The sequence below is a fragment of the Anser cygnoides genome, chromosome 2, assembly GCF_040182565.1.
Source record: "Anser cygnoides isolate HZ-2024a breed goose chromosome 2, Taihu_goose_T2T_genome, whole genome shotgun sequence".
Classification (NCBI taxonomy): Eukaryota; Metazoa; Chordata; class Aves; order Anseriformes; family Anatidae; genus Anser; species Anser cygnoides.
The window spans coordinates 56,933,186-56,959,176 of NC_089874.1; the positions used below are offsets into that span (position 1 = coordinate 56,933,186).

The 25,991-nt window shown below is 38.5% G+C and overlaps 1 protein-coding gene across 2 annotated transcripts in view; it reads right to left on the reverse strand.

Moving 5' to 3' along the window:
- The window catches only part of CUL1 (cullin 1), a 49,249-nt gene extending 23,704 nt beyond the window's left edge, over positions 1–25,545 (reverse strand). The window contains exons 1-4 of one of the 2 annotated variants that reach the window (XM_048048996.2): positions 25,412–25,545; positions 11,257–11,547; positions 1,489–1,663; positions 302–469 (exon numbers count right to left, since the gene is read on the reverse strand). In XM_048048996.2, coding sequence (XP_047904953.1) covers positions 302–469; positions 1,489–1,663; positions 11,257–11,396 — 483 coding nt within the window. In that variant the 5' untranslated portion in view covers positions 11,397–11,547; positions 25,412–25,545. Of the gene's footprint in view, positions 1–301; positions 470–1,488; positions 1,664–11,256; positions 11,548–20,781; positions 20,806–25,411 lie in introns of those variants that run through there. The other variant, XM_048048997.2, reaches the window with a different exon arrangement.
- Positions 25,546–25,991: the final 446 nt, after the last annotated feature.

A 25,991-nucleotide genomic window follows, 5' to 3' on the forward strand; every position in this document is an offset into this window, starting at 1 on the left:
AGATAACAGTACAAGCAGCAAATATCAAGAAGGGACAGCTCTTGTCAGATTGATACTGGTAGTCCCAATAGGTACCAAGTGGATTATACATCCTCAGGTTTAGACCCATCAAACTTTTATAATATAATGGTGTGGGGGATAAGGGAAGAGGTGCAATTTCTTTTAACAAATTCTATGATGCCCACTTCAAAACTTTGGTAAATGTCCTACAAATAGGAAGTTTCAAGGAGTGATTTGTAGGATGAGAGCGCAAATAAGACAGACAAAATGGACAAATCACTCACTTCAAAAGGCTACCTACCGAATAAATTTCATATATTCCTTTACGACCTTCATCGCACTCACGACGAACCCAATGTCGATTGAGGTAGGCACATATCCCATTCAGTACTTTGCTTGAAAACCTATAGTCTTCCCACTGTTGAGTGTAGAATTTCAGCACACTCTCATCCATCAAATCTTCACCGTCCTAAAAAAAAAAAAAAACAAACACAACCAAAAGTTTGCCAGTAGTATCGGGCAAAATTAGTAGTATTTTTTATAAAAAAAAGTAGTATTTAAGGTAAAAAGACATAAGGGTATACAATAAATGTATGCCATGAAATAAATTTATAGGAAACAGGGCTAATAATTTTACTTTTGCAATAAAAAAAAGTACAAAACAAAACACAATACTCCCGAAACAAAACAAAAAAATCAAACAACACAAAAATCATGAAAGGAAAGCATAGACAAAGACGCTCTCTCCTGAAAGAGAGAGATGGCTCTATATTAGAAACAGACAGCTGCACTGATGAGTGTGCTAGGGTGAGGGAGAAGTACTATGCAGAGATTCAGGTATCTTTCCAAACTGGACCAGTACAGTTTGAATTGACATGGAAATAAAACAGAAATGCATTCTGAATAAAACCTTGAGACACCTTCATGCAGCCATGTAAATTAATTACAAGGTAGACTTCAAGACTAAGAATTCTTTTACTGTTGCTCAAAACTAAAATCCTAAAAATCAAAAGCATGGTTCCTTAATATTGAACCCTTTTCCAAAAACAAATAGGAAAATTTTCTCTTACAATGCAGCCCATTGCTCTATTAGTAATGTATCAATTATAATAAATTAAGGTCTACCATCAGGCATTTTCAACGTTACAGGCAGCCATTTTTTCAGCACTACTAATATGCTGGTTAACAGCTTAGAAAGTCTGGCTATACTTGTACAAGTTACAGGACAATTTAAGATGACATATAACGTTACTTTTATAACACACATACACACCCCTTTGGCAGGAAGAGGGGGAAAAAAAGCTTATGCCGAGGTAAAGCCTACAATACCTTCTAATGTTTAATGTAATGCTTGAGATGAAAGCAGATTTCAAGATCATTCAATTTACTTCCAATGACTGCACACGGTTCCAGTTTTGTTGGTACAAGTTTTTCCTCAAGTCAGCCCATATTACTACAATCACCAATTGATCTAACATTCCATCTTACCTTAAGAAGATTTGTCAAGTAATTCTTCAGAAATTCTTTTAGGCGTTTGTACAACTCCAAACCCACAAACTGAGCACCTCCAGGTGTTTGGCCCTTTTTTGATTTAGAAGGAGGTACTCCAGCTCCACGTGCTTGATTAGACTGGTGTACACTAGTACAGTAGTTATAAACGTGACTGACAAGGAAGTTAAGGAATATGTATGTGTGAGCACAGGACATTAAGAATACAATAAAAAAAATCAAGTTAATTTAAAGAAACTATTTTTGTATTACTGTAAATGACTTCACCATATATTACATTAACTCACATAAAATAAAATCAAAGCTAAGAAAAATAAAGTAATTTTAAGCAGAACTATCTGTAGCAGAAGTGTGCACTGTGGACTGCACTGCAAATACTGATAGGAACATTAAATTTACCTAACAAGACCACCAACAAAATGAAGTAGTGGAATTTTCTGAGAAGGTTGTTTTTAAGGTTTGAATTGAATTTATCTGATGAATTATAATGGCTTTCTAAACATACATAAGCTTTCATATGAAGAGAAAGAAATTTCAACACCTTCCTCAACATAAAGAGAACTTCATGATGAGATTCAACGAAACCCAATTTACAGCTAGAAGCGTAACTGAACTATCTGCTTGCAGTATTTTTTCCTCTCATATTAGTACAACCTGGAAGACTTATTGTATCTGTTAGCATGACATTTCAGGAGAACATTCTGTTTTCTGGAAGAAAAAAAAAACCACCACCACCACCACACATTCAAATATTCAGAACTCTTCCAAAGTAGTAAGTGGAAATCACATTGCTTGAAATACTTCATGTAAGAAAGCATCCTAAAAGAAACTGCACTCCACAAAGAAACAAGCTAGGTCAGTAACAATGAATGCAACTGGACATTGATGATGTGACAACAAAAGTTACTGTGATGACTCACTCAATAAACAATTAGCCAGCAAGAAGAAAGGTACTGAGCAGTCATGCTTCTACTGATAGTCTAAGGGCAGGCTTTTGAGTCACATCTCTCATTAGAGCAATGTTGTAATAAGTGATCTAAAAGGTCTAATTTAGCTTTAACTTGTGTTTTAACTATTGGGTCAAGCTTTAACCACTAGACAGGCTTTGCCCATGGTATGCCGCACATTAGGAAATTAGTATATTGCCGAGATTTGGCTTTTTCGTTCCCTTCTGAAAGACCAGCACAATAAAATGAAAGATATCAGTGTGATTAAATACCAAGGGAATTAGAAACCCAAAATACACAGTCCATTACAGTCATAACAGACTTGCTGCTGGTATTTAAACAGTAAAGCTCAAGCAGAAAAAAATCTGAAAAATACTCAGTTACCTCCTTTGCAATTTCTTTAAGAAATATTTCATAAACAACTCAGAATCTTAAACTGGGTTTTCAGCTTCAGAGTGTACTCTACACCACAAGGAAAGAGACTCAATTTTTTTTGATGAATTTCAAAAGAAAAATTTTTTTCTATCCTATACTCACATGCTTGCTTAGAAAGTCATCTCATTCTACCCAAAACGATAATGCTCTTTGCCAAAAATTAATCATTTTTGAAAATGTATATTATAACCTCAGTCCTTACCTGTGTTACCTCTTCTAGGTGCCAAATAATGATAGCAAACAACAGTCTGAAACCTTTATTTGTGCTTAGTAACCAAAGCTTTATCAGCTTCCTAATCTCTTATCAGCCACTTATTACCTGAACATTATCGATTTCTTTCAGCTCCTAGCTACTTGTTTGTTCAACTTTCCTGGCACTGTCACTGCTTTTATCATCTAGACTCAGATTTCAGAATTCCCCATTCAAGTGAGCAATGCTATACAGTACAACAAATCTTCTCTGGATACAAAACATTTCCCTCCCACGAAGAAGAAAAGCAGGGCTTATTTCACAGTTTAACTTTAAAATATTTAACCTAAGGTGCTCTGGATTGTGTATGGGAAGTCCCTCCATAATGATGCAAGGAATTTAGGGTTTTGATTTCTAAATACTGAGCTTGGAGTTCTGCCTCCTCCTTCTCGTAGCTCTCCTAACCCAAGTGGCTTTGATCAAGCCTAAAAATACAAGGAACCCAGATGGTGAGTAATTCTTATGTTTTTTGTGAATACAGCCTGATGATAATAATACTCTTTCTGCTCTTCTCCAACAATCATCCCAACAGCCTTCAGAAAAATAAAAGACCAAGGCTAGAAGACATAAGCTTTTTTTCAGCCCCATACATTTTACTGTTAAATCCAGGACTTCCTGTAAAGTAAATGCTGAGAAAGATTTTGAGATCTTTTGTCCATTCCTTACAGTAATCACCTCAGAGATGAAGTAAAAATATACCAGTAATAGCCACCTTTACTTGTAGTTCCAGCTTGAGTCTCACTAGCCAAAGTGTCCAAGATGGCACTTTCCAAATACTCTATTTTAGTTGTTCTACGCAAGTCAAAATGAAGTTACAGTTTGCCTGTGCAGAAGGCAGTTTGTAAGTGCAAACAACTCTTTGACATATTATGCATAAAAGAATACTCTCTTAGGCTTTGTTTACAATCTGCATCCCCGTCTGGTAAAGCCAACCACTGACAGAAAGACTGACATATGCAAAACAAAATCAGAGATGTGCTGCCTGCAGCAAAGTACATGCCAGTCCATCTGAGAATCACAAGAAGAATGCTATAAAAATATTTCTTGGTTGCAGAAAGCAAACTAATCTCCTTCAACTGCCTCGTACTTTGGAAGTCAAGTACATACCCAAATGTCTATTAGGAAACATTTCTGTGGATGTTTGCACAGTTCTGCATAGTGATTAACATATTACAACAATCAGAGAAATTAATTTATCAATAGCTTACACTACAGTGAAGTTGCATTGTGCCCAAAGCTTCTGGCTTCTAAACTTCAAGCTTGGTTCAGCAAGGGGACAAACCATCTTAAGGATTAGATGAATCTTTATGTCATCTTTGTAGTGAAAGAGGAATTAGATTTATTTATCTAAAATTAAGATTTGAGGTAGGAGACGAAAAGCAAGTTTGTAAATTTATTCAGTATTGTGTAAGTTGAGATGAAAAACCTTTCAAAACTTTATTCTTCTCTAAAACTCTCTAAAATGTGATTCAAGAAGCATCCAAAGACTAAAATTAATTTTACCATCTTTGTCTTCAATACAATTTACACTGCTTTTAAAACAACCTTTACCCGGTTTCTAAAGCTAAGCAGCTACCATTTCATAATGAATTCATGGCTTTGTACAACATACCTACTGAAGGAAACAATCCTGACAAACAAAATGCACCTGGAAGGCTTAATCTCCATCCTTGCCACCTACTTTTCTCGTAGGAAAGGAGTTCATGCAGACATTCAGTGTGGATTTGAGGAAGCGACTGCCATGACAACTAACCATTTTTCCTTTTCCCAGATCATATGCTTGAGAGGTTCTAAACTTCTGTGTCAGCACGGGGGAAGTGAAACAGTCTTTCAGCAGTACTGCATAAACTTTTTGAGCAAGTACACCATGAAAACAGTAAGCTTGAGAGTGCTATGGTCACCTCTAAACTAACCCTTTCCCCAGAAAAGTACCAAAATACTTCATGAAGCTTTTTTTCCTCAAGGAGCAAGTGCAGACAAAATATGGGAGACAAGTATCAATTTTGTAATTGAATACAACAGGAAAACACTCAGATTTTACACCAATGGGTGTGAATTACTTAGTTTCATGAGTCTCTAATTTTAAATTTATATAAAGAAAGCTGTGCTTCTGAGGTAATAACTGATTCCCCTTTCAGTAGCACAGCTGGGTCCCCAAAGTTCTCCCATATTGCTATGAAAATAGCATAGCTGGAGTACAGATATGTAAAAATAAAAGGAAGTGAAAGGTAAGCAGAAATAATATAATTTAGCACAAAGCTACGTTATTTATGGCAGTGAAATGACCACAAAGCTTTTACAACAAGAAGACAAAGCCAAACCACCTTCTAACCAGAGTTTTTCTGTTATTGCTTTCAGTCTCTTTATAATGAAGATAAAGCATAAATTTGCTATTTTACATATCTAAATCAGTAATTAACTCTATGCCAAGTGCTGTTACCTTAAGAGTAGGTCGACACAAACAAGTTCAGATTAGTTATAGATTTGTCAAAAATTTGCATTTTCCTTAATTATACCAAAGTAATGCAAGAACATCATACAGAAAGTTATTGAAAACATCAACAACAAAAAAAAATTGCTAGGAAAGGCTATGGAAATTTTGTATTCTTGTAAAACCACTTTCAATAAAACAGTTCAGCTTACCATTTTCAATAGAGAACTGCTTTACGCATTTTCTTCAGACAGATTAAAGTCACTTCAACTCACGTGTCCAGATTATGTCGGGTGAATTTCACAAAACCATCTCGTGCATAAATAGAAATTCTAAGAGAAGTATACATGTCTATATGACTTTAACACCTCGTAAAACAAACAGATTAATGAAATTTTGCACAGGTTTTTGAAATGACGAGGTTGCCAAGATCAAGTCACTTTTCAGAACAAGTGCTTTAAACCTGAAATTCAGCTTTCTGAGGAATAGCAATGGGAAGGAAAAAAAAACAACATACAAAAAAACAACCGACCAAAAAATAAAACCAGAAGCCTTAATTCTTTTCAGGAAGGTATCAGCAAGAGCCCATTTTTAAGCTAATTCAGTTAGGAAAGGTTACAGATACCCCACAAAGCAGTTCAAACAAAGGTCAAACAAAAAAGACATCGGCTCCAGCCCCACACATTCTCCGAGTTTCAATACAATTTATTCTATGATCAATTACACATTTAAGTCTTTATATGACATACTACTGCTTTGTTAAGCTATACCCATGTTAGTCAGGGAAAGACTGAGGCAGTGAATGTAGGACCTATTACAGAATCAGCCATGCATGCTGCTATGAGAATCCAGGCATAATTGAATTCACATACATTTATGTAAGTCTGAGATTGAGAAACTTCCAGCAAAAGCCATCTAAAGACTAATAGACAACTTCTTGTTTCCATCTGCGTGGCATAAAACCAAAAGAATAGCAGAGAAGCACTGAGTTACAAGGAAAATACAGATTTTCAAACTCAAATAGCTACACGAAGTGTAGTCTTTATGTCAATGTGTAAGAACCACCATAACTGAGGTTAAGTTTAAAGTTCTGTGCATTGACAGAAGTTGATTTTGTACAGAATATTCTTGGTTACTACAAGCAAGTAGAACAGCAAGCGATCAGCATAGAGATAAAAATAAAGAAGGAACTGATCACACTAATATAAATATATTCTGCACTTCTTTAAAACCAAAGCAGCAATTTTTATAAGTATACACAAGACTGCACCATTATACCTACATTTCTGCACAACCATGTGTACCCTTCAAAAAAAGTAAACAAATTCATTTACTTCTACCACAAATGCATTTACTTCTACCTTCACATTCCACATAAGCTCTAACTTTCACACAAGAAATGCTAAGAAATATTGTATTGAATGTAAATAGGATTACTACTAGCACAGTGGAGGCTGCTTTGATGTATACAGAGCAACCTCAATTTGCCATTAACGTGAAAGGATAGCTTAGAATCTCAGAAGAAAGTGGAACTGTTTCTGAGGTTTAAGAACTGCATACCCTAGCATCCCAGTATCTTTTACTGTACAGAAAGAATAAGGTCCGTTAAGAAAAAAACAACAACAACAACAAAGATGCTGTACTGCCCAGTAACAACAGATTCGTGGGATCAGTAAATAAAAGATTCTTACAGTTTTAACGTACTTCTGCTTATTAAAAATCTTAACTAAAGAATCTTACAAGAATTTCAGTAAAAAGCTATCAGGACAAGGGCTACAAAAGAAGCAATAACTTCATGATTCTCCTTGGGCAAAATGTTCTACTGGTGCTGAATCTATCCACAGGCAAAAACATGTTTCATGTATTTATATATTTTATTTTATGAACATGGAGATTATCCTGAGTTGTCTGGCATTTTTAGAATGTAAATATACTACAATATATATAATAATGTTTTTCCCTTATTGCGTGCTAAAATCTGAGAAAAAAACACAATAACCTTTTCTGATGTACAATTACTTGATGCAAGGGATAATCAATAACTACTACTTCATTAAAGTAAGTTTAAAAAGTTGAATCACTGTAAGCAAATTTAGAAGCAAGGGAAAGATGTTCATAAAATAATGAAATTAGACAGAAAAGCCTAACCTTTACTTATCCTTACTTTAAAATACCTAATACAATTCTTTTCAAAAATAATTGCCAAGTTGTTAATAAAGGGACAATAATATAATAACGTTGATTTGGACACTGTAGATGCACTTTTCAGTAAAATAATCAAACCTTCCATAGTACTCTTCCTATTACCAATTAAAACATTTTAAGCTCTCTCTCTCTGCTTCACGTAGACTGAAATCTTATTCACAGTAAATTAATGATGCCTAGAATCCTTAAACAGTTCTTCTCCCCAGCTGAACACATTCCTTACATATTACAAATGAACAAAAAGGTTCCTCTGTTCAACATACGTATAAAATAATTACACTGCCTAAAAATAATCTATAAACGCTTCCCAGATTATGTTTTGTGAAGTAAGACAGTAAGAGCATGAGTTTATGACAAAAAAATCTTGAGTTTTCAAATAAGAAGTGCACAGGTATGAAATAATGGTGAACCACTGAGCTTTCCATTCATCGATCATTGAAGACTTCTTTGAGGAAGAGAAGAATAACTTCAAGAAGTTATTCAGCTTTTTGGGTAAGCCACTGTGAAAATTCATGCTAGTTCAATATAGCGCAGGAAAGTTTTCTGATAGTCTAATACCTGGTCTGAGTATCTGTTTAGGATACATAAAACAGGGCAAGTTACCAAATCTTTTCATTCCCTCCACTGCAGGATTTAAATCTGAATGTGCAGAAATCCCAGATCATCTGAGGAAAATAAATCACAGACTTATCAAATAATTAGTTTAAAAAACTGTCAACAGCTTCTGTAAAAAAAAAAATAGTAAAATGGAAGATGTACAAATATTTTACCATTGCCAGATGGATGTTGGGAAGAGATGGCCATGAATATAAGTGACTTATTCAACTTGTTCTTATTTGTATTGTTATAAGAGTAAACAAAGTAATAGATGTTCCATCAAGAGTTCAGAAGCTCACAACTTGCTTTGCAAGGATGGTGCTTTCTTGGACAGACCCACTGCCAGTTGTGTCAAAATAGATCAAATGACATGGAGAAATACTCTGCATACATTGGTAATACTACTCCCTGACTTATTGCAACAAGTGAGGTTCCTCTTTTGTTGTTTTTGTTGCAGAACGGTGGCTTGAGCTCATTTTCCCTTTGTATAAGGGAGACAGAACAACTTATCAGTAAACTACCCTCTCATGTGCAGCGATATCAAAATTGTCCTGTGCAGTGATATCAAAATTTGTTGGTTTTCTCCCGGGTTCCACAAACTTCATCACTGTTACAGAACTGACTTTTACAACCTAGTCCTTTTCCTAACAGCCTCCAAACTAATTATTGCTAAAGGAAAAAAAAAAAGGGAAAACAACAAGCACCATTCTAAAGGAATTTTGTTTCTATAAGAAAGTTCTCAACAGGAAACAAAGAACATATATCAAAAAGTAATTACAGTACAATCCATCATAACTGTGCAAGGAGCAGTAAATAAAAATATCACACCTTCTCTAAAGGACTGCTCTTCTGGTTAGGTGCTTTGACATAGGTGGTGGGACAAAAATGAATCACAAGAGTATGTGCTGCGCTAAAAAAAACATTTGGTCATGGTCTCATTTGACCAAAAAAAAAAAGTACATCCTGAAATCAGAAGCACAAAGGAATCTGAAAGAGTAGGGATTGAAGTCTTTAGAATTATCATTCAGAAACAAGATTTCTTGGTTCACCTCTTCAATATTCTCTGATCTAGAAAACACTCCGATTTAGAAAACACCTGCTCTGAGATTATGCATGCAGAAAACAAACATTTCTGTCTCCTTAGAAAGTCCAGAGAACCACAGAACTAGTTGACTTATATTGCCTTGCACTGTTGTTTTTTTTTAAGCTGTCTCTTCAAATAAGTTAACAAAAATAGACTAAATTTTGAGGCACAATTCCAAATAAGTGCCAACAACAATTTTAAGATTAATTTATGTATCAGAAAAATAACCTTTAATAAAAATCTCCAAAAATTAAGAAAACTATCAAAATTACTTGAAGTAAGGAAATGCATACAACTATTTAATTTCTTTTGTCATATGTCTATACACTTTGCTGTACCACAATCTTCTTAAACAGTACTTAAGTCTACTGGGCAGTAGAAGGTTCTTAGAATGAATACTGACCAACAGATGCAAAACAGAGAACAGGTGAGAGATTTCATCTTACTGTGGTTCCTCGTCAAATCCAACTGCCTGTCACTTTTTACAAAAGGCACAAAAGCAGGATTTATCACTTTCCAAACAATGTACTTAAGTTAAACACTGAATCTGTAATACAGGAAGAGGCACATGTCTCTTTAAAAAATCAGTGATTGAAGATCATAGAATCACAGAATGGTTTGGATTAGAAGGGGCCATAAAGATCATCTAATTCCAACCCTCTGCCATGGGCAGGGATGCCCCCACCAGACCAGGTTGCCCAAGGCCCCATCCAACCTGGCCTCAAACACTTGCAGGGATGGGGCATCCACAGCTTCTCTGGGCAACCCATGCCAGTGCCTCATCACCCTCAGAGTAAAGAATTTCTTCCTTATATCTAATCTAAATCTATCCTCTTTTAGTTTAAAACCATTACTTCTTGTCCGATCGTTACACTCCCTGACAAAGAATCCCTCTCCAGCTTTCCTGTAGGCTCCCTTTAGGTACCAGAAGGCTGCTGTAAGGTCTCCCCAGAGCCTTCTCTTCTCCAGGCTGAACAACCCCAACTCCCTCAGCCTGTCTTCATAGAAGAGGTGCTCCAGCCCTCTGATCACCTTCATGGCCCTCCTCTGGACTTGCTTTAATACAACCATGTCCTTCTTGTGCTGCGGTCCCCAGAGCTGAACATGGTGCCCCAAGTGGGAGGTCTCACAAGAGCAGAGTAGAGGGTGGGAGTTACCTTCAACTCCTTGACCTCAATCCTGACACACTACCTGACAGAAACAAGTTTCCTGAAGTTTTCCAAGTAGTAGTTCAGTATACACATACAAGGATGAACACAGCAACAATCTACAGAATAGGAGATGCTGGAAAACTTCAACAGCTCTTGGATATGACTGAGCAATTCAAGAGAAATCCATTGGGCACATCCTCACACCGGCTAGAAAAATCATAAAAACAACTCAGATTAAAGAACTATTTTGAGGTTCAGAAGAGAAAATTTTTCAAGGTAACTGGACATTACAAGTCAGACCCACAAAATAATGCCAAAATCTAACATATAAAGGAAAAAAAGTTAATTAATAAAAAGTTTAAATATGTGCTCTATCAAACAATCACAATCAAACCTGAAATTCGGAAGTATACATAACTAAGAGTTTTCCAGAACAATGAATCTTTCTGCTTACTTGCCAGTAAGAGTAAACAGAAAAGGCTGATCATTAAACAGAAAAGGCTGATCTTCAAAATAAAAATATATTCTTAAACATTACTAAATCAACTTGTTATGAAGCAATTTTGAATTTAAAAATGTAAAAAATTATTTTTAATCTACCAACAGTGAAAGAATGAAAGTACTAATTGGCTTAGATGCTAGGATACGTGTAGAGTTCCATGTATCTGGATTTTGCCATACTTTGTCTGGTGTAAACCTGTTGAATTCCAGCTCTTAGGTCATCCCATATCTGGTCAAGACCTATTTGTTTAAGTCCGTGCGGGTTCTGACTCCTATTAGACGACATTTTGTATTTCCTGCAAAGTCTTCCAGTGCAGCAGCCTGAGATCTGGTTATTCCTCCATCAGAATCAGAAGTAAAGCAACATTCTAAACTCAGTTGCAGTAACTCTAAGATATTCTTTATATGCAAACAGCAATGCTTCCCAGGAAGAAAATCTGCAAAAGGAAAAAAAAAAAGATGCATATATTACAAAACAGTCCAATCAAATTCATTAGTACTAGAGTAAAAAATACAAAATTAGTGATCTCTTTGGAACATTTTCATTTACACAGATGAGAAATCCATGATCCAGAACCAAAGGAATTTAATTTTGCAATTCAGCAATTCACTACAACATGCAACTGTTAGTATCCAGATCTGTCCAAAGCCTATAGGTACCTCTGTCAGCACAGTTGACAATAAAAACCTAACACTAATAAAAAATGTAACAGAAATAATTGTTCCAAGCAGCAGACACTATCCTGACATGAAGTGTTTGCTCCCTACACAACAGTGTTTCCTCCCTCCACTATTTCACACCAACTCATGGTTCTGTGATAACTCATGGTTTAACAAACACCATGATACATATCCAAGATAACCACAAGATATTTAATATCATTATTTTTCTTCTTTTATCACTAAACTCTTCTAGACTCGAGATTCTATCACAGGTAATCTGAAAGTCCAAGGTATTTTGGGAGCAGAGAATTTTGTGTCTGGTAGATACATGCTTACATTAATTTCTGTGTTAAGTAAAATAACATCACTTCCTTGAATGTCATTGTATGAGCAAGAGAACATGCAGCCAATAATGGTCAGAAGAAAGAACAACTAATTGAATGCACAGAATAAAGATCCATTTTTACAAGTCCTCCAAATTTATTTGCAATTTTAATATGGCTCATCCTCTGTAGCAACCAAATTAAGAAGATTTCCTAGAGTGACAAAGGAGGTAACATGATTAAAAAAAATAATTCACAATAATCAAGTTGTAATAAATCAGGATCAACTTACCCTTGAGTGCATTCACTGAAATGTTGTAATACTCAAAACACAGTGAAACATATCATTACTCTTTGCCATGCTTCTACAGAAAAAAAGAATACAGCCCTACGATAAACCTGTCCTGTTATGGAGTCTGCTGGCAAAGGGCCATGTGAATCCTTCTGTAAGTTCAAGTATAGTATGTGCCAAGACCTGATAAACCCTGTTATTTGTTTTTGACCTCTGAGCAGTGGAAGATGAAGATATACTTCCAGGATCCAAAATACATCATAGGTACTTCGTCACAGCCACTTCTAGACTTTTTATGTTGCACTCCAGATTCCACAGTTTAAGATTAAAGATAATATTATACCCTACCTGTCTGCTCCCCCTGCAAATTATTGGGAAAGGGGAACACACAACATTCAGTTTTTTCAGTCAGCAAATCAGTCCTTACCCAAATAACACATAAGTTAACATTCCTCATAGTCATTTACTATCCATCACCCACAAGTATTTAAATCTCAAATTCTAAGTAAAAAACATGTAGAATTATTTAGATGATGTAAATCTGCAAAATGAGACAGTACTTGTTGCAATCAGAGAAACTGCTTCTGTAGCTATTTTTTCTTTTAACATGAGCAACAATTACTTGGAAAATTAGGAGAGAAAAAACAGAATACAATCAATATATGTATCTTATAAAATGTACATTTAAAATTTAACTTTGCTGTTTTGTGCTTCTATAGTTACAGCAAACTGATTGTTAGAGACACGTGAATCACCATGCTGCACTGTAAAACAGATCACACCTTATTTGTATTTCATTTCTGGAAAACAAACTTGCCACAAAACTAAAAATGATGGGATTTCCACAACTTAGCAATGAACACCAGGAAGAACAAAGGTCCACAAGTGGCCGCTCGCCTCTTACTGCATGAGAATGGCCATGGTCTGAAGTGCATGTAACACACCCACAACCTTGAACCCTAGGTCAGCACTGCAATACAAAGCAACAAAATTAACTTTCTCTCTTGAATCCATGAGAAAAGAAACTTTTTGGTTCCTTAAACCTAGTACTATTTCAACTCTCCACACAAGCAAGAGACGATACAGCTACCAGCCTACCAACTCTCCTTGTCTATCAGAACCTGTAAAATGCAACTGACCCTGACACTTTTACTAATCTGTAAAAAGCTAGCAGCCTGGAATTAGAATGTATTTTAGTAAAAATATTTTGGTATAACTAATACAGAACACTTCACTCATGTATAGAAGTTCACAAGAGAAGACCAACCCCTTATTAGGTCAAAGAAAGTACAGTAACTATTATTATCATTCATGAGTGGGACAAGGTCCCTTCCCAGGCAGGCTGCAGAGAGAAGCAACACCCAGGGTTCTTACTCTGGTGTCTCTCTAGGTGCCAGTAGGTCCATGCAAGCCTGTTGTAACCAGTGGCCTAACAGATGCAGTTACATATGTATGACAGAAATATGTAACTTCTCTAATGAAGCACCTCCTAATCTTGCTACATACCCTGGTGCATCTACAAATGCTGCCTTCTTCAATAATCTTGTAAAATCAATGTGTTCCTCATTCACACTGTACTGATTTTCCCTAGCATCCCCCTAAAATAATCTGTGTTTAAGTCAAGATGTAGCCATTAACAAAAAATGCCATGAAGAAAGAACTCAGTTTTGATTTTCATTTTATTTTCTCATCCAGTCCACTACATATATTTTCTTTAGAAACAGTAATTTCTACCGTATGTGATATTACATTACCATCCTTTGGCTATCTTTCAATTTGAATTTTACAATTAAAGGCGTAACTACAGAATGTTAACATCATATCACTAACTTCCTATGGAATATTACCATATTACTAACTGCACAGATTCAAAACATTTACTTCTTCTAGTTACTAGTTAACACAGTTGGTAAATAATGCAACAGATGAATAATGATACAAACTACTTTTTTTTTCCAGATTCATTCATATGCAGAAAAATGGAAAGGGAATTATTAATATATTACCATAACAGGAGTTTCACTGCATAAGAATAGTTACAAAAGCATATTTATAAAAGCAGATGTTTGCACTTACTTGTTCAACTAAGATGGTGTTACATGTATAGAGAGAAAGGGAAAACGAGGCTTTGTTGCATAGCACAGTTATTATTACACACAAGCACCCAGGGAAAATATGAAGTTCTATTTCACTGCTACGGATAAGTGTAATTTTCAAAATTAATTTTGTGATTCTTGCACGCAAAACCTCACCAAGTCTGGTCCACACTAGTTACGCTGTGTCTCGTTACCCATGGTCCTTATCACCAAATTTACAAGGGAGAATAAAGAGAAGGGACAATAAGACATCTATAGCACTTCTGCAACAGCTCTCATTAGCTAAAAAGGTTTCAGCTTTTAGAACTTACATAACATGACACCATGCACGCCACCTGCTATCATACAATACTCTGACTTTCAGCATTTTACAAAAACAACAACAAAAATCCATTGCTGCAATCCTCACTGCTTTGGGGGATAGAGAAAACAGTAATAAATGCAGAGACTATAACAAAGAACAGGAGTTTAGAAGTCCACCATTTCCCAGAGCTCAGTCTATGTGCAACCTCCAAGAGCAAGGTGCCCTCCCAAGAGCCAAACATGGCTACGGATGAATTGAAAGCTCAACTTTAAGTCATAACCTTTTCATCAGTAAGATTTCTCACCTTTGGAAGTGATGTTAGCAGGAGTATGTACAAGCCAGACTTGAACTGACTGTCACTGTACCTTCTCGCTCAACCACAAAGCAAATGGACTGTTGATGACCAGGTCACAGACAGGACTACCGGCCCAAGTTACATCACCTGCTCAGTAGCTCTGGACCAGTGAATTCAGATTGCATTATGTCTCCAGGACCAGCGACAATTACATAAAAAATTACTTCTGCAGTTTCCAGCTGATACAGACAACTTCATGCAGCAATATGACAGTTTTCAACAGCCCACTTCTTAACCCTGCTTTCCAGCAACATAACTGAAACAGGACTGTCAAATAACCTTGTCGTTTCTGCCTATGCCAACATCAAAAAGAAGTAATATTTCTCCCCAAACTTTAGAACAATGCCCTCAAATGACAGAGGGAAATGTTATTCTCCTCTTCTGTTACTGGGGGCTGGAGGAGGAACACACCTCATATGCAAGGCATGAAATCTCACTTTAAAATGGCATCATTCGTTTTTGCTGACCTAAGAAACTTTCTTTTAGCTACCCCATATAAGGGAAACAACGCGTATGTTGAATGAGGCCTATACAAAGAAAGTAGGGTTAATTTTCAGAGATTATCTAAAAAACACAATAAAACACACCTGACTACAGCATCTCAAGCTATATGCTGGAGTTGCTACCTTATTTTGATGTCTGAATACACAACAGCTTTCTTCTTCACAGCTACACAGCCTATGCACCACCCATTGTCTCTTATAACCATGTATTTCTAAACTACAGATTTAAATGTAGTTTACTTCAATAACAGTAAAAACAAGTACAGATAGAATTCAAAGTTGATAGCTTCTTGACTCAGTAAGAACTTACAAAGAAAAAAAGAGCTATCAGACCTGTAAAGAGACAGGACCTAAACTCAGTCATGTCTAAGTAATAATCCCTTGTCTATTTCTAAATCAACCTTTGTCTAATTCCAGTAATAAGCTATGGTGAAACAAATGCCACTAAAATCATCATAGAAAATCCTAGTTGGAAGGAATCCACAAGGATCATCAAGTCCAACTCCTGGGCCCCCAGAGGACCACCCAAAAATCAGACCACATGTCTGAGAGCGTTGTCCAAACACTTCTTGAACTCCATCATGCTGGGTGCCGTGACCGCTTCCCTGGGGAGCCTGTCCCAGTGCCCGACCACCCTCTGGGTGCAGAACCTTTCCCAACACCCAGCCTGACCCTCCCCTGTCCCAGCTCCATGCTGTTCCCTCGGGTCCTGTCGCTGTCCCCAGAGAGCAGAGCTCAGCGCCTGCCCCTCCGCTCCCCTCGTGAGGGAGCTGCAGGCCGCCATGAGGCCTCCCCTCAGCCTGCTCTGCTTGGGGCTAAACAAACCAAGGCATCTCAGCCGCTCCTCATACGTCTTGCCCTCCAGTCCCTTCACCATCTTTGTTGCCCTCCTTTGGACACTCTCTAACAACTTTATGTCTTTCTCACCCTGTGGTGCCCAAAACTGAACACAGTACTCAAGGTGCAGCTGCACCAGTGCATAGCAGAGCGGGAGACCACTCTGATATCTTAAAGTTCAAAGACTTCAACGTTATTGAGGTTTCCAAATTTTTCAAACGTATACTGAAGTCAAAGTTTTCCCCTGTACGCCTCAAATTCATTTTCTAAAGATGAAAGAAATTTTGCCAGTAACAAAAGTACATCACAAGTTCATTTGGACACTAACTACAGTTTGTTATCGTTGGTAAAAACTGGTGCAGTGACCACATTCACTTAAATAACCACTAAAAGCAACAGAACAGCCCTCTGTGCTCAAAGGATAAAGCATAATAAACATTTAATCTTTGGCTTCAAAAGACAAGAAAAAGTAGTAAGTTTAACACAGCCACACACTTAAAAATTCAAAGTGAAATTCCTCTTGCCATCCTCTTTCATTCCCATTTTTCCAGCTCAACTTCTGTCTTATCTTACCCTGCTCTCCTGTTGCCCTGTTTTATTTCAGCACATCTGATCCAGAATTTCAACAGATGTTTGTTGAAAAGAAGAGCAGCAACTCTCAAAAAGGTTCCCAACCAGTTCTGCTCTCCTAGAGTCTCTGCTACCTCTACACTGAGCTGAGGCAACTATTTATTTACCCAGGATACGCAATACAGCTGAACAACATACGAAGTATTTTCAAAAGACACAATCAGAAGGACATTAAACACTACCTTTATTCTAACATGGTAGTTATTTGCTTGCTCTTGTACTTATTTTAAAAATGATTTAAGATATTAACTCTAGCTACAATAAACTTGAAATCACAATAATTGAAGCGACCCTGAAGTATTACCACATCAAACTACTTGGCAAGGCTTTGCCTTACGATAAGCATCCACATGCACATCTATTGCTTTACACCAAGGCTAAACTTACCAAAAAATAAGCCAAACCCCTCTCATAACCAAAGCTGTCAATTTATTATTCTTATATCCCTCTTACCAAACATGGGCAGTTCCACAGATAGGACGTTGCAAAATCCTACAAAGAAGTCTTAGGACTCCTTTTGAAGTCACGTACGCACAAACTCCTTGTAAAGACATGAAAATGCAAAGCACAGAGCTGAGAACAATATACAGATTAACTAGAGGTAGAGGGAGGTAAGACAGAATCTCCATTGTGAAATAGACACAAGCATTGGCTTGTGTGGAGGGAGGACAGAAACTTACAAAATTCTTTTCACTTTCACCTTTTACTTCTGTCTTTAACAGTTATATAAACTGTTTCTTGGACTTTTTTTTTTTCAAGTTAAACATCTCAAATCCTATAGGACACAGCCTCCACTCTGGCACATATTAATATTTGATGTGGTGGAAAGAGGAAGGAGAAATAATTCTATTTTGTCTCTATGATCACTTGCACTCACAATTTTTGACTTCAAAGACATTTTCTATAACCATGTGCCTCCAAATGAATTATTTTGTGTTTACCTGACTTCAGTGGAGGTTACCATTCTGAGCTCAAAACTATAATGTAACATAGCTTAGTTGAACCATGGTCCTGCATACAACATTTTATAGTATTGACATTTCTGTCCAGAAGTATTTTAGGTCACTAAAATAGGCAGGCAGTTTACACATGTAAAATAACTCAATCCCTACAGCAAGACTAGGAACAAGCATAGTGTCCTTAGCACATCACACACACTACAAATGTGTAATTAATCAAAATCTGGAGAATCTGTCTACAGCAGACATTTCCACTGTGCTCCAGCAAAATGAAACCACAACAACTGAAAAAAAAAAGTTATAGGTTATTCCAAAAATTACGTCAATACCAGAAGAGAAACATTAAAATATTCTAACACACACATGCCATGACAGACAACATGTATCAAATTACATTTCTTGAATCAGTCTGGAAGATGCAACAAAGGGAAACGAGGGTGGAGAAGTCAAAAAACCACAATCCTAGGTACTCAACATGCTTACAGAAGACAGAATAAGGCACCTTGTTTTTCTTACAAAGAAAAATCAGCAGTGGGAAGTTGTAGCGAATTCTATTTAGCACGAACAAGCACAGAAGACTTTGGAAACTCCGAAATATCTTGGGCCAGCCTAGAGACCCTAATGACCTTGTACAGCCAATTCTTACATAAAGTGATTTCCTGAGAGCTCTTGCTTACCATCAAAACTTTACCTGAAACCAACTGAATAAGCTGGTTTTGGTGATCCTATTTATTTTTGGTGATTTTATGGTGATCCTATAGATCTCCATCCAGCAAGTCTTGGGCCCAGAAAGGCCACTTCAGTAACAGTATCCCCTCTGTCAGAAGGTTCAGGGTGAGTCTCTAAATGCCAACACAAATCCCTCTCTAATGTAACAGAATTTGGTGCACCACAGCAAATGATTTCATACTGACCTGTTAAGAGTCAAATAGCAGTTTTCACTTGTAATAACGTTTGTATACAAAGTTTTCACATTGCTCTTGGACAATGGTGATTCTTATCTCTAATTTTAGCAAGGGCTACTGTTAAGAAGTGTCAGCCAGTTCAGGGTAGAATCTCTTCCCAATAGCTTATTAATTTCACAGCACCTTTGATCTTTTTACCTTTGCAAGAGCTCATCTAATCAAAGTAATGCAGCTTGTAAGTTTAGTTTAAAAATAATTATGGCCACACTAATTTGTCTTACAACAGTCTGAAGTTTTCAGATGACCAAATATATCACAAGTGCATGGCTTAAATACTGAAAAGCTTCCTCCTACGTTAACCTTCCTACTAATCTTTCATTCAGAAGCAATGAGAATTCCAACTCATATAGTTACAATAGTCAACAAAATGAAAGAACATTGCAATTACTTGCGTTTATTTCCTGCATGTGACAAAAAACACTGCTGTGAAAAAGATGTTCCCCCCATTCATTTTCCCCTCCCATTCAGGCTTACATTCTACATTTGAATTCCGCCTAACCTTAAGTCCACGTTATGTGCACTGATGTATCTGCTAGCAATGCACATTTCCAACAGCGTACAGTGCTGTGAACGCTGTTCACAAAAAAGAGTCAAGTTCCTGTTTAGTTCATTCCAGGTGCCTAGAAATTGACAAGGCATAGCTACTTACTTCCAGAGACAGCAAGAAAAAGACTGAGAATGCTCTCATTAAAGCCTAAAAAGGGATTCATACATGATTTTTCTGGTTCAAACAACTTATCTGAACTGTGAAAACCCTAAATCTAATCTCCTCATAGCAAAGAATTTTTACTGTACAAAAAGGGAGTTCCATATAAATTCAGCATCGTCTTGAGCTATTTTTTAATCAGTTTTGACTCCCAATAACTGCAACAGGTATGGCTGGTACAGAAGTGAAACAGTTTAACTTTGTAGAAGTTAAAATTGTTGTGCACCGCTAACAGCCACACTTAAATCCCACTTCTTGTTGATTTAGCTCACACCATGAAGTCTTTTTTACTAGTACAGGCTTAGCTTTAACAAAATCAATTTTAATTAATTTGCTTAAGCACATACATTTGGGTGTTTTGCTACTCCTCTTAATGATGGCACTTTCACAAAGGCACACTTTCAGAGACAGCAAAACTTTGGAAAAATACCTGGGCAGTAAGAGAACAGACTGTTTTAAAAATATCTGCATTTTCTTAAGAAGAGTGTTTTAAATTGTACAGTGAAAAAAAAAAAAATCTCCCTTGACTACCCAGAAGCAAGCAAAACATTTGCCTGTGACATTATTACCACGAAAAGCAATATGGAAAGACTAGTGCCTAACAAAACAAAAACAGTTTCCCTAAAACCCTTCTTCTTCCCCTATCTGAAATTAAGTCCTCCAAACTTAAGATAAAATTTCCAGATGATAGTTTCCACTGCTGTGACACTAGAGGAGCTTGCAAATTTACATATGAAATTAAGTTTAAATTACAGAGCAAAGCAGGGTGAACTAAGGTCACACCATTAGCCTCGTTTCTGAATTCCAATCAGCATCAAGACATTGTCCAACCTTAAACACACAACAATAAAAAGCCAAGTTACATCAGCTGCAAATTAAAAATACAAACAAGAGGTTCTCAAGTTCAGCTATGGCTGAAATTCAATTCCTAACAACCCAAATTCTCATACCTTCCTGCTTTATTTTTAAAAAGGATCCTGGCACTAATTTTTGTCTACCTTGTATGCTAATGACTCAAACAACTGAGGCGACCAGTACCTTCACGAAAACGGGAGAAGAGAAGCACATCTCTGTTTTCCAAATATCACTACATTACCAGAGCAGAGTGAGAAGCTGCCCACGTGGCAAAAGCCTTCAATCCTCAGTGTCCTGTGCGAGGATAAAAAAGTTTCAGTTTCTCCTTCACAGTAACATGAAGTCTGAGACATAAAGCAACATTAACCAGAGCCAATCTAATGAAACCAAGGTCAACAAGTATTTTATACCACCTCTCGGTATTTCTAATTTAATAAAAAACAGATGTCAAGGGTATTGAAGTGCTATTGGAACCTACTGCACAACTAGGAAGATCTTACAGAGAAAATATGTATTTGATCCTTTGTTCTTAGTAGTGATTTCAAGCAATGCCTCATACCTGCCAGACCAACCTACAACAGCGAACCTCCTGACTGCAAAGCCAGAATAATCAAAGGGAAAGAAGAAGAAAAAAAAAAAAAAAAGGAAAGAAAAAAAAGATCAATCTCCTCTTTTTTGTGTTAGTTTTTGGAAGAGCACCACATCAAAATTATACTGTTTGTTCGAGAAAGGTAGGGCCATCTTTAGAATAAAATACAAGAAATCAGAAATCCCAACTCTTGCACAAAGTTGCCACAGGATATGATTCTCTATCAGTTTCCTGAACCACAAAGTGGAGTCATTATTTTCTTATTTTCACAGTAGCTTCATTTTTTTTTTGCCATTTTTTCAAGGTTCTTAGATAAAGAATGACTTGAGAATTGTTGCATTAAATAAAGGGGAATGTAATAAATATTTGGTTAAAAATTGCATATATTTGACCTTGACCAGCGTCATTTATAAGAAGAGGTCACATCACAACGTGAACCAGTTCACTGTTGTGACTTTGTAACATCAGAGGTTCTGTGGGTAAAAAGAGAACTCTGAAAATTACCCACTGGAACATAGATTATGTCCTAAAACAGTGTTTTCCCACAAGCTGCACTGCAACTAATCCCCGATTAAAACCTCATATATCTACTCGTAATGCAGAAAGTGTTCAAATCTAACAGTGTTCCAACCCTGTAGTTACATTAAAGTAAGGCTGTAAGTTACTGCACCATAGTGGTGCGTATCAGGTCAGGACAGCTTTATTACCACGTTATTTAATCCTGTCTGTAAAAGGTTGGAACTGCATTCTTGTAGAACCGTCAACAGTCAATCTGTAGTAGTTCTTCCATTTAAAAACTCTCTTATAATAAAATTGCAAGTGACTTAAAAAAAATCCAAATGAAGGTATGTTTTACAGCTCTCTTTAATTTTCCAACCATTAAATTTTCTTGATTTTCTTGTCTCTTCCTTAATCAATGTTCCTCTTTAGCAAGTAAGAGAAACTCAGTGGTCTCAACAACAAATTTTAAAAATTTGCTTGCACCCTATAGAGGTTACAACTTTTACCTAGGCCTCTAAATGTTGGTTCCAACAACCATTTCCTTACATGGAGATTACCTTGAAAAAAATACAATAATTAGGAAGTTTATGAGTTTGCTCTTTCCAAAGAAAACAATGCTAGTACATACGTAGTCAGTTTAAAACAGGTTCAAGCATTCCTAAAGCACACAAAGAACATCCAAGTAAGGCTACAAGTTAACATAACAGCTGAACTTCCAAGGTTTCCATGCTCAATCTTCCTTCGAGCTCTGTGGAGCACGAAGACTGTACTAACCTAGACACTGCTGGTGCTGCCCATGCACGTCCTCCCGACACAGACCTGCTGAAGTTCAACACCTGCCCCTTCCCCTCAGAGCAGGCAAACCAGGTTAAGACAACATGGTAAGTACAGCGGCACGGACATGATCCAACCACTTTACACTTTAATCTGCTTCTGCCCTCAGCGAGTTAGAAAATCCTGGTTGAAAAGTATAGTACACATGACATCATTATCCACCTATAGCATACTGGCAATCCTCAGTCTTCACATTCACGATGCATACTTTGGATGTTAAAAGTGGTATAACAGCAAGTGAAACATCTTTAAAGCTGCTTCTTCTGCTAGGAAAATTAGAAAAAAAAGTTTCAGTGTCAGAAAACTCCAGGTATACCCAATCCACATAACAACTGACACCCAGGATGTGACTCATCATTAAACTGGGCTCTACTGAAATAAGTGTGACTATGCAAAACTAGACACTACTTGACAAAGATAACAGATGAAAAGCAGTATTCAGAGACCTTCACATATAAATTGTAAGAAAACACTTTTTAAGCTGAATATCTGAGATAACTTCCTCAAAGGACCCAGTATTATCTTCATAACAGCATAGCTAGAATGTAAGACATTACCCCAAGACTGAGAATAAGCTAAATTCTAGAAACCTACCCTCAAATCAGTATCCAACTAAGGGTGTACATCAATTTAGCTTAAAATGATTTAAATCAGAGCAATGCAATTTTCTCTTGCCCATAGTTTAAATAACAGGCCCAAAGTATAAGGCAAGTTTAAACCACTGGAAAAGGACTGTGGTAAAAGGAGAGTAATTTAGTTAAAACAGTGCAACTGTTTTGTCAATCGAGCAATGGGGTGAGTATTGCCTAATTAAGGTGCCTAAACTATGAAACCATTCTCTATATGATCCCTGGATCAACAAATCGAAAAAGTTTCCTCTAGAGGGGTAGTTCAGATCAGAAGCCTAGTTCAGTTGCTTTGAGATGTTGTCAAGTTACTAGGATTTGTGTGTACGCAGTTGAGAAAAACAAGAACAAGCTGTTAACATTAGACACCAAACCTGGTTTCTAAAGTTAGTTGTACAAAGTACTCCCAAGATTCAACGTATTCACCACACCTCCCTGGGGCAGCTATATTCGGTGTTTAAATCGCACCTCAAATATATTACGACAGTACGATCATGAAACGTAACCAGTCTTAACCAAAGCAATTGAGACAGACATAAAATAAAAAATTTGGCAAAAAATACTGAGAAACAAGGGAAATCACAAAGCAGAGGGAAAAGCCTGTTTTCCAGTAGTCACCACCAGACACACCAAGTTTAAGTGCAACACAGACTCCTAACTATCACCACACAACATTGCAGCTGTTCACTGCAAGCGTATCTGGGGTCAAAACTACGTACTGTGGTACTTAAGAAGTATCTTACCACTTCCCCAAAGCAAATGCTTCCCAAATGCACACCATATCAACCAAGTACCAACTCACAGTACAGTACTACAAACAATATTTGGCCTAATTTAAGGCACACAAACACTGGATATCTCTGGTCCCCATGGAGAGCCTTTTGGCAGGACCGAGAGGAACGGCCTATGACAGAAGTTTTTTCTAGACTAGCATTAGGGTATGTGTGTATTAGGGTGAAGACACGTGACTATATATGAACACTATATAGGAGAACAAGGTTGTTAAGGAAGCCAGTAACAAACAAACGAGAACAAAAGAGGTAAAACAAGTAAGTAATCTGTGTCCTCCTAGTGCTTACTGACAAGTGTACAGATAATCTAGGGTTAAATTCCTTTCTCCTCAAAGGCACAGCTGGAGGATTTAAATACAAAGTGGGGGAGACAGCATGAGAGTCTACAAAGGAAAGGAATATGTCAAAGGGAAAGAGTATTAGGTGAGATCAGAAGGAAGGTTTTAATGACAGGAAAATAAGATCAGAAGGGCAAAAAATCATGGTGCAGGAACAGTTACTGAGGGGAAGAAAACTGAAAGAGGAAAAGCAATAAGGGAACAATGATGATTAAGGAATATAGGTAAGAGGAAATAAGAAGGATTGGAAAGTATCCCAGTGAGGACACAGTCAGCTTTCAGTGGCAGACAAAGTTACTGGGAGATGAATGAGGTGATTAGTTGCAATGGCAAAAGACTGCAGGACTAGCCATCCGGATGGAGGCAATAAATACATAAACAAGCAAACAGATAAAAGGTTATCTGAGGGGCACCCTCCCTGGGAGCACCACAACAGCAGGAGGTAACAAGGGAAAGTCCAGCACACAGTCCTTGACTGCGAGGGGACCTGGGGAAGGTGATAAGGAGGGAAGCACTCCGAGGGAGACACCACGGCGCTGGGGACACAGCAGGGTTTCTCTGGGCACAGCCAACAGCTCCTGGGCAGCCGCGGGCGCCGCTATGGCTGCGGGACGGCTGGGCTGGGGCACGGCGAGAGCAGGTTGCGCGGCGAGGACCGAGGAGAAGGCGGCTGAACGCTGGAAAACCGCGGCCGGGCAGCTCGCAGGAGGAGCCCAAAGGGCTTCGGGACGAGCGAGCGGAGGCCTGGGCCGAGCCCAGCACGGCACGGCCGGGGCCTGCAGGAGGGCCCGGTGGGGCGGCCCGGTCCCCGCAGCTCCCCGCCGCCGGCTCCGCGCATTTCAGCGCCCAGCCCGAGGCCTCCCCGCCCGTCCCGGCCCGGCCCGGAGGCCGGATCCCCGCGCCGCCGCCTCCCTGCCTCCCTTCCTCGCTGCGCGCCGGGGAGAAGAAAGGCGGCCGGGCCCGGCCTCCCCTGCCGCTGCTCCCCGCGGCGTGGCTCGTGGCCGGGCCCCGCTCCGCCTCGACCCGGCTCGGCCCGGCGGGGCCTCCCTCCCTGCCGGCCTCCCCCCTGCCGGCCCGTCCCGGCCTCCCCGCCGGCCTCGCTGCGCCACAGCGGCGCGGCCTCCCCGCGCTCACCAGCATCGCGCGTCCCGCAGAGTCAGGCCGCGGCCGCCCGCCCCTTCCGCCTCCGCCGGGCCCGGATCCGCCGCCGCCTCCCCCCGGCGCGCCGCGGACCGGAGAGCGCCGAGGCGCCGCCCCGGCCCGCCCCTCCGTGCCCCGGCAGGGCCCGGCCGCAGCCCCGCGGTGGAAGGAGCCCCGCGGCCGGGCCCTGGGCCCGAGACCCGCGTTCTTCTCTGGGCTCACCGTGCGGGCCCCGCCGACACAGCACCGGCCTCTTACTTCTCAGTCTGAAGTGTCAGGACTCTCACCCGTCCACGACCAAACGGCTGATGCTTTTGTATTTATTGGGAGCTCTGGTTCCTGGCTTGTCCTAGGCGGTACTGAACTACACGGTACCCAAAGCTCCAATGACTGCTAAAGTTGTGCCAGGCAGGGTCCTTGTCTAGCATTATTAAGCTAAACTGAGAGGCTCTCGTCTGTATTGCATCAAGAGTCATTAGCTTCAGTGAAGTGATAACTTAGACGGCAATTGAAGTGCGACTGTCATAATGACTAAAGATAGCTAGAAATCTTTCTATAATCATGAACTTCAAAA